Source organism: Artemia sp. Qi Xiang Cuo, chromosome 17 (assembly GCF_049724085.1).
Source record: "Artemia sp. Qi Xiang Cuo chromosome 17, ASM4972408v1, whole genome shotgun sequence".
In the NCBI taxonomy this organism is placed as follows: Eukaryota; Metazoa; Arthropoda; class Branchiopoda; order Anostraca; family Artemiidae; genus Artemia; species Artemia sp. Qi Xiang Cuo.
The window spans coordinates 8,719,845-8,732,242 of record NC_142810.1 but is presented as its reverse complement, the minus strand read 5'-3'; the positions used below and the strand labels follow the sequence as shown (position 1 = coordinate 8,732,242).

The following is a 12,398-nucleotide window of genomic DNA, read 5'->3' as shown; positions in this document are numbered from 1 at the left end:
AATAGCAAATTACACACCTCAAATCATAAGTTTCAGACAACACACACCTACGAAATACTAAGAAACCTTAGCTCAGAAAAGCCTCAAATAGCCAACTACTCATCCCAAACTGTTGGTTTCAGACAAGAATCACCTATGATGGACTAAGAATCCTAGCTCTGAAAAGTCCAAAATGCAAACTACAAATCCCAAATCATAATTTTCTGACAGCACACACCTATGAAAGGCTAAGGAATCTAGGTCAGAAAAGTCAAAAATAGCAAACCACTCATCCCAAATCATAGGTTTCAGTCAACACACACCTATGAAAGACTAAGAAATCCAGCTCAGAAAAGTCAAAAAATAGCAACCCACACATCCCAAATCATAGGTTTCAGACAACACACACCAACGAAAGACAAGCAATCTAGCTTAGAAAAGCCCAAAATAGTAATTTACATATCCAAAATCATAAGTTTCAGACAACATTCACCTACGAAATACTAAGAAATCTTAGCTCAGTAAAGCCTGAAATAGCCAACTACTCATCCCAAACTAGAAGTTTCAGACAACAAACACCTATGAGGGACTAAGAATCCTAGCTCTGAAAAGTCAAAAAAGCAAACTACACATCACAAATCATAATTTTCTGAAAGCACACACATATGAAAGGCTAAGAAATCTAGCTCAGAAAAGTCAAAAATAGCAAACCATTCATCCCAAATCATAGGTTTCAGTCAAAACACCCCTACGAAAGGCTAAGAAATCCAGCTCTGAAAAGTCAAAAAATAGCAACCCACACAACCCAAATCATAGGTTTCAGACAACACACACCTATGAAAGGCTATGAAATCTGGCTATGAAAAGTCGAAAATAGCAAATTACTCATCCCAAATCATAAGTTTCAGACAACACACACCTACGAAATACTAAGAAACCTTAGCTCAGAAAAGCCTGAAATAGCAAACTACTCATCCCAAACTATAGGTTTCAGATAACAAACACCTATGAGGGACTAAAAATCCTAGCTCTCAAAAGTCCAAATACAAAACTATAATTCCCAAATGATAATTTTCTGACAGCCCACACCTATGAAAGGCTAAGAAACCTAGCTCAGAAAAGTCAAAAATAGCAAATTAGCCATCCCAAATCATAGGTTTCAGACAACAGACACCTATGAAAGGCTAAGAAATCCAGCTCAGAAAAGTCAAAATTACAATCCACCCATCCCAAGTCAAAAGTTTCAGACAACACACACCAACGAAAGAATAGGAAACCTTGCTTAGAAAAGCCGAATTGGTAATTGACATATCCTAAATCATAAGTTTCAGACAACGTTCACCTACGAAATACTAGGAAAACTTAGCTTAGAAAAGCCTGAAATAGCAATCTATTCATCCCAACCTAGAAGTTTCAGACAACAAACGCCTATGAGAGACTAACAATCATAGCTCTGAAAAGTCCAAAAAGCAAACTACACATCCCAAATCATAATTTTCTGACAACACACACCTATGACAGGCTAAGAAATCTAGCTCAGAAAAGTCAAAAATAGCAAACCACTCATCCCAAATCATAGGTTTCAGTCAACACACACCTATGAAAGGCTAAGAAATCCAGCTCAGAAAAGTAAAAAAATAGCAATCCACCCATCCCAAATCATAGGTTTCAGACAACACACATCAACGAAAGACAAATCTAGCTCAGAAAAGCCCGAAATAGTAATTTACATATCCCAAATCATAAGTTTCAGACAACACACACCTACGAAATACTAGGAAATCTAGCTCATAAAAGCCTGAAATAGCAAACTATTCATCCCAAACTATAGGTTTCAGACAACAATCGTCTATGAGGGACTAAGAATTCTAGCTCTGAAAAGTCAGAATAGCAAACTACAAATCCCAAATCATAATTTTCTGACAACACATACCTATGAAAGACTAAGAAATCGCACTCATAAAAGCTCGAAATAGTATTTTACATATCCCAAATCATGAGTTTCAGACAACATTCACCAACGAAATACTAAGACATCTTAGCTCAGAAAAGCCTGAAATAGCCAGCTACTCATCCCAAACTCGAGGTTTCAGACAACAAACACCTATGAGGGACTAAGAATCCTAGCTCTTAAAAGTCAAAAAAGCAAACTACACCTCCAAAATCATAATTTTCTGAAAGCACACACCTATGAAAGGCTAAGAAATCTCGCTCAGAAAAGTAAAAAATGGAAAACCATTCATTCCAAAATCATAGGTTTCAGTCATCAAAAACCTGCGAAAGGCTTAGAAATACAGCGCAGAAAAATCAAAAAATAGCAGCCCACACATCCCAAATCATAGGTTTCAGACACCACATACCTATGAAAGACAACGAAATCTGGTTATGAAAAGTCGGAAATACGAAATTACACACCTCAAATCATAAGTTTCTGACAACACATACCTATGAAATACTAAGAAATCTTAGGTCAGAAAAGCCTGAAATAGCAAACTACTCATCCCAAACTATATGTTTCAGACAACAAACAGCTATGAGGGACTAAGAATCCTAGCTCTGAAAAGTCCAAAAAGCAAACTAGAAATCCCAAATCATAATTTTTTGACAGCACACACCTATGAAAGGCTAAGATACCTAGCATAGAAAAGTAAAAAATAGCAAATAAACCATCCCAAATCATAGGATTCAGACAAAACACAACTATGAAAGGCTCGGAAATCCAGTTCAGAAATGTCCAAAATTGCAATCTACCCATCCCAAATAATAGGTTTCAGACAACACATACCAACGAATGACTAAGAAATCTAGCTTAGAAAAGCCCGAAATAGTAATTTACATATCCCAAATCATAAGTTTCAGACAACATTCACCTACAAAATACTATCAAACCTTAGCTCAGAAAAGCCTGAAATAGCAAACTATTCATCCTAAACTAGAAGTTTCAGACAACAAATGCCTATGAGGGACTAAGAATCCTAGCTCTGAAAAGTCCAAAAAGCAAACTACATCTCCCAAATCATAATTTTCAGACAACACACACCTATGAAAGGCTAAGAAATCTAGCTCAGAAAAGTCAAAAATAGCAAACCACTCATCCCAAATCATAGATTTCAGTCAACAAACCCTTACGAAAGGCTAAGAAATCCAGCTCAGAAAAGTAAAAAAATAGCAACCCACACAACCCAAATCATAGGTTTCAGACAACACACACCTATGAAAGGCTAAGAAATCTGGCTATGAAAAGTCAGAAATAGCAAATTACACACCTCAAATCAAAAGTTTCAGGCAACACACGCCTACGAAATACTAAGAAACCTTAGCTCAGAAAAGCCTGAAATAGCAAACTATTCATCCCAAACTATAGGTTTCAGACAACAAACACCTATGAGGGACTAAGAATCCCAGCTCTGAAAAGTCCAAATAGCAAACTACAAATCCCAAATCATAATTTTCTGACAGCACACACCTATGAAAGGCTAAGAAACCTAGCTCAGAAAAGTCAAAAATAGCAGATTAACCATCCCAAATCATAGGTTTCAGACAACAGACACCTATGAAAGGCTAAGAAATCCAGCTCAGAAAAGTCAAAAATAGCAATCAAGCCATCCCAAATCATAGGTTTCAGACAACACACACCAACGAAAGACTAAGAAATCTAGCTCAGAAAAGCCCGAAATAGTAATTTACATATCCCAAATCATAAGTTTCAGACAACATTCACCTACAAAATACTAGGAAACCTTAGCTCAGAAAAGCCTGAAATAGCAAACTATTCATCCCAAACTAGAAGTTTCAGACAACAAACGCCTATGAGAGACTAAGAATCCTAGCTCTGAAAATTCCAAAAAGCAAACTACACATCCAAAATCATAATTTTCTGACAGCACACACCTATGAAAGGGTAAGAAATCCAGCTCAGAAAAGTCAAAAATAGCAAACTACTCATCCCAAATCATAGGTTTCAGTCAACACACACCTATGAAAGGCTAAGAATCCTAGCTCTGAAAAGTTCAAATAGCAAACTACACATCCCAAATCATAATTTTCTGACAAGACACACCTATGAAAGGCTAAGAAACCTAGCTAATAAAAGCCGGAAATAGCAAATTAACCATCCCAAATCATAAGTTTCAGACAACACACACCTATGAACGGCTAAGAAATCTAGCTCAGAAAAGTCAAAAATAGCAATCCACCCATCCTAAATCATAGGTTTCAGACAACACACACCAACGAAAGACTAAGAAATCTAGTTCAGAAAAGCCCGAAATAGTAATTTACATATCCCAAATCATAAGTTTCAGACAACATTCACCTACGAAATACTAGGAAACCTAGCTCATAAAAGCCTGAAATAGCAAACTATTCATCCCAAACTATAGGTTTCAGACAGCAAACGCCTATGAGAGACTAAGAATCCTAGCTCTGAAAATTCCAACTAGCAAACTACACATCCCAAATCATAATTTTCTGACAACACACACCTATGAAAGGGTAAGAAATCCAGCTCAGAAAAGTCAAAAATAGCAAACCATCCATCCCAAATCATAGGTTTTAGACAACACATACCTATGAAAGACTAAGAAATCCAACTCAGAAAAGTCAAAAATAGCAAACCATCCATCCCAAATCATAGGTTTCAGACAATACATGCCTATGAAAGACTAAGAAATCCAACTCAGAAAAGTCAAAAATAGCAACCCATACACCTCAAATCATAGGTTTCAGACAACACACATCAACGAAAGCCGGGGCCCGGGGTGGGCCTTTGAGGGTCTGGGGGGGCCGTGGAGGGCGGGGGGGGCGTTGGGTAGCTGGGGGGACCTTGGTGGCCCGGGGGGTTCCTGCGGGGTGGGGTTTGGGGAATCGGAACCCTTTGGGGTTGGGGATAGAGGACCTCACAACACTGTTCAAATGGAACTTGTGTAGTATAACGACCACAGAGTTTCACCCTCTAATCCTCTTCTAAAATCATCTTTTAAAATGTCTAACTGTTCTCGCCGAAATAATTCCCCAAAATGTCTAAAACGGTTTTGCCCAAATAACCCCTAATCGCAATTTCAGCGTGTTCCTTTTGTTTTGGCATCTCTGCGCTGTCATATTTGAAATTACTAAGAAACCTGATTCCCGTGTTAATCTATTCATCGCTAAGATGTTTCTTGGAGAATTGTTTCCATGGCAATGTTTATTAATATCTTTTGGAGTTCGACCAGTAGAATTGTTTCCGAGGCAAATACATTAATGACTTGAATCTATTCCTGGAGAATTGTTTGTAGGCGAAGTTTTAGAATTGTTTCCGTGGCATAGTATTAATGACTTGGATCTATTCCTGGAGAATTGTTTCGTTGTTTTTTCATTCTCACTGACAAAACCATAAAACAGACATAAATTGCTGTTGACATCCATTAAAGTGAGAAAGTTCCTGTTTTTTCATTCTCACTGACAAAAACCATAAAACAGATATAAATTGCTGTTGACATTCATTAATGTGAGAAAATTCCTGTTTTTTCATTCTCACTGACAAAAACCATAAAACAGACATAAATTGCTGTTGACATCCATCAACGTGAGAAAGTTTCTGTTTTTTCATTCTAACTGACAAAAACCATAAAACAGACATAAATTGCTGTTGACATCCATCAAAGTGAGAAAATTACTGTTTTTATATTCTCACTGACAAAATCCATAAAACAGACATAAATTGCTGTTGACATCCATAAATGTTAGAAAATTCCTGTTTTTTCATTCCCACTGACAAAAACCATAAAACAGACATGAATTGATGTTGACATCCATGAAAAACATCAAATAAATTGACCGACACACATAACCGTCCAAGAAACATCCATAAATGTGACAAAATTCCTGTTTTTTTCATTCTCACTGACAAAAACCATAAAAACAGACATAAATTATGTAAAAAAAAGTTGTAGGTGGCAGCAGGGGTGTCGCCCCGGAGTCGGACCACCCTTTCTACTTACACAAATCAAAGTTGACATATTGATACGAAAAGATATACAATTGCCAAAACTATTATTTAAGATAAGGAGGGAGGGGGTAAACCCAGTTTAGATTCTTCAAACAATGCCAATAATATAGAATAGCTATTAAAAATTGCTCTTATTAATGTCATTAAGTTTATTTTCATCGAAACTATTAGTTTTTCTGCATGAATGTAGTTGTAGCAATAATATGATTCTGTTATGTTATTATTTCATCTTTTATTCTGTTATGTTATGTTTTCTGTTATTATATTATGTTATTCTGTTAAATAATGTTATTGTTAAAATAGCCTCAAGAGAGAAACAAGTTTAATAGGAGAGAGTATTAGTGGTTCTAGGCCTCGGCAGGGGGGGGCAGCTCCCCCTTTTTTTCTGACATCTGGCGGATGCAGAATTAATTATTAGGGGGATAAAATTTGGCTCCCTGATCGGTATTTTTTGTCCCCTCCCCCCAGCTTTGTAATTAGTGCAACATTCTGGGAGGAGGGGGTCATATCCCCCCCCAAAAAATAACCTTTGAATCTGACCCTGGTTGGAATAAATGTTTCCAATTCAGTTACATAATTCCAGTGTTGGACTGTCTTAATACATTGTTGTATGAAGACAGTCCAACACTTTGGACTGTCAAAACAGTCCAACGCAGTTCAACACTGGAATTACTTAATTTCAGTGTTGGACAACCTTATCGGTGGGGGAGGAGATGTTAAGGTGGGTAAAACCGAGCTGGGGTTGGTATAACCAACTCATGATACAGAACGAAACGTTGATACTCTTCCTGCTAATAAATCTCAAATCCTCCGCCAGGGTATATATCCCCTAAAAAATCACGGAATTATTCAAAAGTACGAAAGATACTGTGCAAAAGAATTGAGCGTCGGGTAGGGAACTATCAGAAAGGTACGGAGCGTAATGCACTGTTGTCGGGTAACGACGTAATGGCTAGTCACAGGCTGGTGAGTCAACCTAAGAAATATCTTAAGGTGGACATTTAAATAACGCCATTGCTATTGGATGCTATTCAACGCCATGTACGATTAAATAATATCAACGCCAAACATTCATATCTCAGTATAATAGGTTTTCTTTCCAACCTTCTTAGTGTTTGTTTGACAGAAATATTCAGGGCTGGCGTTTTCCACCCGGAAAATCCCCCTCTCCTACGGAAAATCCTTCCCGAATAATTCCGCTTCCCCATGTAAAATTCCCTTATTCGCAAGATTGAGCAGTCACAGAGAGAGTACAAAATAGGTACCTCAAAATTGTCGATCAGATGTCCTAAGGGGTAGCAGAAGGCCTAGATATCAAAATTGATTCTAGGACTGGGGCTGGTTGGTCTCCAATCACTTTCGACTTTAAAAAGAGGACTAGAACTCTGAATTTTCGATCAAATGAGCATCCACCGAAGTCTCGACCACGAGAGGGAGGTTGGGGACTAGGAGGGAGTAGTTTTTCTCCCATACTAAATAAATTCTGCTCATTTTGAGGTTTAATGTTATTCTTTACTTTCATAAAAAAAATATTTTTCAGAATCTAGTGGGGGAGGGGTTAATTTTGTTTTGTGTCGATTTTTTTAGATGAAATACACAAAAACGTATCTTTAGAATGTAGGGGAGGATTTGTTTTTTGCAGACTTTTAAAAAGGATTTTTTTTATAAAAAAGACCTTTATACCGTCTTGCCCCCCCCCCCTACTTCCAATTTGCACACCTAAAGAGATATGGAATCAAAAACAGCAAATATGAATGGTTAGCCATACGTTTCGTTTCTTTTTTTTTGTCATTCCTGGGTTTTCTTTGTTTAAAATATTTTTAGATATCTAAAAGAGACGTAGTATTTTCAGAATCTAGGGGGGGATTTTTTTTTTTAAGGAAAATATTAAAAAAAACACCTTTTAATTCCATCGTATACCCCCCCCCCCCCCGGAAGAGATGGAGTAAAAAAACAACAAATAAGAATTGTTGTCATTTGGTCATTACAAGGTTTTCTTTGTTTGGGTATTTTTAGATAAATAAAACAGGTGTAGTATTTTTCAGAATCTCGTAGGATTTTGTTTTTTTAAGACTTTTTAAAAGGGAAAAAAATACATAAAGTTTTTTTTGTAAAAAAAAAAAACTTTTTATGCCCTCCCCCTCCCCTCCAATTTGCACCCTGAAGAGATATGGAGTCAAAAAACCAAAAAATGAATGGTTAACCTTACGTTTCTTTATTTCTTTTTTTTGGGGGGGGGGGATCATGTATTTTGTATTTATAGATAAGCAAAAAAGATATGATAGCCTAGCCTAAGATATGACAAATTTTCACGATATAACAACAAAGAGAAAAAATATTTATCCCAACTCTACATTCCAGGTCCGTGACCATTGTGAGTCCGTAGTCCTTGCAGTGAGCGATGATCAAGGTGTACGGACAATTATGGACGAATTACTTGCAGCTTCACGTCCTGGTAAAGGGGCTTTACGGCGAAGTGCCGTTGTTCTTCTGGCCTCCTTCTGTGCCAGAACCAAGTCAGATTATTCAGAGTATATCAACCAGCTGTTCCGAGGACTAATTACGCTGATGACTGAACCTGATGAAAATTTGATCAACCCAGCCTGGGACGGGCTTCAAGCTGTTATACAGGTGATATATTTATTGTAAATCGTAATAGTTGTACTGCTGATAATTTTAGTAAATAAAATATATAAAAATTTTGAAGCAGGTCGGGCGTGTGAAATAAAATAAATTCGGGATAAAAAAATAATCTCAGTTTACTTCATTAATTATATTTAACTTAGTAATTTTCAACTTGACATGGGTTTTATTTACATTGAATGAACAAATACATTGACCGCCAGAAGCGAAAAAAAAAAGCCAGAAAAGAAAGAACCTTGAGGCATATTCTATCAGGTCTCTCTCCTTCATTTTCCAAAGTGCATGGATCTAATTGTTATTAACTCTATTCGTCTTAATATGTGGAGGGGGGAGTGGTAAACTAGAAATGTTTTTTAGCCGAATACTTGCCTTGACTTGCATTTCTCCCGCCTCACATTCCAAAATGTAGTTTGAAAATCGAAATATAGTTTTTAACAGTGTTAGTTGTTTTGAAAGGGGTGGGGTGAAACTAGAAATATTTGTTTTTAGCCATTAAATAGCCAAACACTGTGTATTTTTACGACTTGTTTCACGATTTTGACGGGGGGGGGGGATATTTTAAAGTTCAAACCAAGTTCACTGACTTTGGTGAACTTGACTGTTCTGTACTCGTTTGATTTTAGCTGCTGATAAATTGATTCGTTGTTAATATTGATAAATTGACAAATCGTAGATAAATTGATAAATCGATTCCTTGATAAATCGAATCGTGATTTTAGTTGTTGATAAACGATTCGATTCAAAGTGAACAATGAAGTCAATGTAAAATGGTAATAATTCACTTTTTTGTGCTCCATTGAACTCTTAAGATGTTTAAAGAAGTTCCTTCGTCCAAAATGTGTTATATCTTCTTTCCTCACTAACAAAAAGGTTGTAAATTCGAGCTTAATGCAATAAACAAATTTTTGTTTTGAGTTTTTGATATCTTTTAATAACCAGTTGTTTAAAAAAGATTTTGTTTTGCAAACACGTGCAAAAAATATGGAAGGCATGGGAAAAACAATTCCGGTACCCAAAAATTGTTCATTCTCTTTTCTTATTTACAGATAAGGTTGGAGATTTTTCCAAAAAAAATTTGAGCTTCGAGTTTTCGATTGTTTTTTATTTTATTTTTATTTTTTGGCAGAAAATATGGAAGGCATGGGAAAAACAATTCCGATATCCCAAATGCGGTGTATTTTCTTTCTTACTCACAGAAAAAATTGCATATTTCGCAAAAAAAAAACTTGTACACAATTCGTTATACTCGATAAATTGCAAAGCCGATTCTGTTGCTTGGTTTAATCTATTTTCTCCTAACTTGCATGGTTTCTCCTTCTTACTTTGAAGAAGGAGATACCCTTTTGAAAATACCTTTAAAGATATTCTTTTACAAATTCACCCAGCAAAAGAAAAAAGTGACATTATAGAAATACAAATATTTTTCTTCTATGATTCAAAAAGTACACATAGATAAAAGATATTACTGACGACCGAGTTTACTTGATTGTTTTAGAGAAAGGAGAAAAAAAGATTTTTCTTCTTCTATATCCTCTTTTCTTACTCGCAGAAAAATTTGGGAATCTTTAGCAATTAGAAACAGTCTTGAAACTCGAAAAGTATTTTTCAGTTTTTCCGCTATCCATTGCAAGCTATCTTGTATAACCGAGGTTTACCGCAATTACGGCTTGTTTAAATTACCACAGTTACAACTAAAGTACCGCTTGTGTATAATCTTAGTACTTTAAACTCCAAATGTTCAGACTGAAAGCTTTAGCTCTAGTAAGTTAGGCTTAAGTTATCTGATCCTTGCCCCAAAATTCTTATCTGTGCATCAATGGGAAGAAATATAATACTTATAATGCGGAGGAATCCGTGAAATTCATTCAAAGAAGTCTCCCCCCTTAACAAATAGTGGCCTAAAATGTACCTTTTTTAATACCCTATCCTCCCCTATGGAGACTGTCCTGAACCCCCCCCCCCCACTATGGATCAGACTTACATACACTTTTGTGTTTGTCCGCGAAAAAAACGAGTAGTAGCTCTTGTCAAAACTGTCAAAAGTAGGAAAGCTGAATATAGTTCAATTTAGGAGTGGGGTGGGGGGCTGTAATAAGTATAATTATGGTCCTGTACAGTATATGTAGAGTTAATTGCTGAATGCTTTATGTCATGGGTCACCATTGTTGCATTGTCACCATTGCACCATTGTTGGTCACATTGTTTTGACCCATGACATAAAGCAAAAATGTCACATAGAATTGACATTTCTGCGTTTCACAGCAGACATCATCAATTTGAGGTGCAAGTCCCTGGGCAATGACGGCTCACCGGTTGTGTTGAAATGTTTAGGATTTACTGAAGACGCCGAGTTACCGAATTACCAAAGCTTATTGAAAAAATCATCAAATATCTCAACTCAGCAAATGAAGATTGCTCCCGATAAAAACTATAAGTCATAATAGTCATAACAATATTTTTTATGTCATAACATGTCATAACATATTTTTTATGTCATAACATAAAGTCATAACAATATTTTTTAATGGATGGTAACTTTAATGCTGGGTCTGCAAAAAAAGACTATCAGAATTCGCGATTTCCAGCATTTCTACTATCATTTGCCTCTATTTTGCTTTCTTAAATTTTTCACGGTCTCTCATCTGCAAGTTCAGTCGAATTTGCATGGAAGCTCTTTCGAGCTATTGTAAGTGTTTGCAAACTCGAAAGATGTCGAATTGCTCATTAATTTTAGATGCACGCATTTTGCTTCTTAGTTTTATGTTACGTCTTCTGCAAGCTCTATTACATTGCACATCAATTTGGAATTCGTGCGTTTGGCTTCTTATTTTTCTGTTTTCTCATCATTAAGTTCTGTCAAATTTGCCTGCAAGCTCTTTCGAGCTCTTGAAAGCATTTGTAAATTCGAATTATGTCAACTTACTCGTTAATTTCGAAATCGCACATTTGGCCTTTTTGCTTTTCTGTTTTCTCAAGTGCAAGTTCTGTCAACTTCACCTGCAAGTTCTTTCGAGCTCTTGGAAGCATTTGCAAATTCGAATTCTGTCGACTTACTCATTAATTTCGAAATCACGCATTTGTCCTCTTATTTTTCTGTTTCTCAAGTACAAGTTCTGTCAAATTGGCCTGCAAGTTCTTTCGAGCTGTTGCAAGTATTTGCAAACTCGAGTTCCTGCTGAATTGTTCATCAAATTCGATTCCACGTAATTTGCCCTTTAGTTTTGTTTTTTTCACATTTTTCTTCTATTCTCATCTGCAAATTTTGTCGAATTACCCATGGGCGGAATTCAGGTCGAATATTCCTGTTATAATTACCAAGGACAGTGAAAATCGATTCCGATTGTTTGAATTGATTGTTTGGAAATTATACAGCTGTATGTATCTTCAAAATTAGGGAAAATTTGGAATTTGGAAAAATCAAAATTAGGGAAAAATTTTTACGAAAAAAAAACTCCATATGCACCTATGAAGTTTTTGGCTGTAGCTTGTGCCAAATAAAAAAAAGAAGAAAGAAACGGGGGTGAGAAATTTACAAAAAATAAGCTAAAAATATACAACACCAAACAGCAGAAGAACGTGCAATTTTCTTTTGAAGGTCTAGTTGTTTTTGAGAATCATTAAATTGTTATTATTTGAATTTTTACTGATGAAAAGTATGGTCAAATCTATCTTATTAGTTTCGCTTATTATTTTCACGCTTCAATTTAGCAACGCTGACGAAAATGTATTACTTCCATAAAAACTTCATAATTTGAAACCACCTTAGAAAATCAAGGTTTGTGGGTAT

General features: G+C 36.0%; 1 protein-coding gene across 1 annotated transcript in view; it reads left to right on the top strand.

Annotated features, from left to right (window-relative positions):
- l(3)80Fj (lethal (3) 80Fj) overlaps window positions 1-12,398 on the top strand; it is a 252,563-nt gene that overhangs the window by 205,452 nt on the left and 34,713 nt on the right. The window contains exon 31 of the mRNA XM_089103680.1: window positions 8,330-8,599. Within this exon, the coding sequence (XP_088959806.1) occupies window positions 8,330-8,599 (270 nt within the window). The remainder of the gene's footprint in view (window positions 1-8,329; window positions 8,600-12,398) is intronic.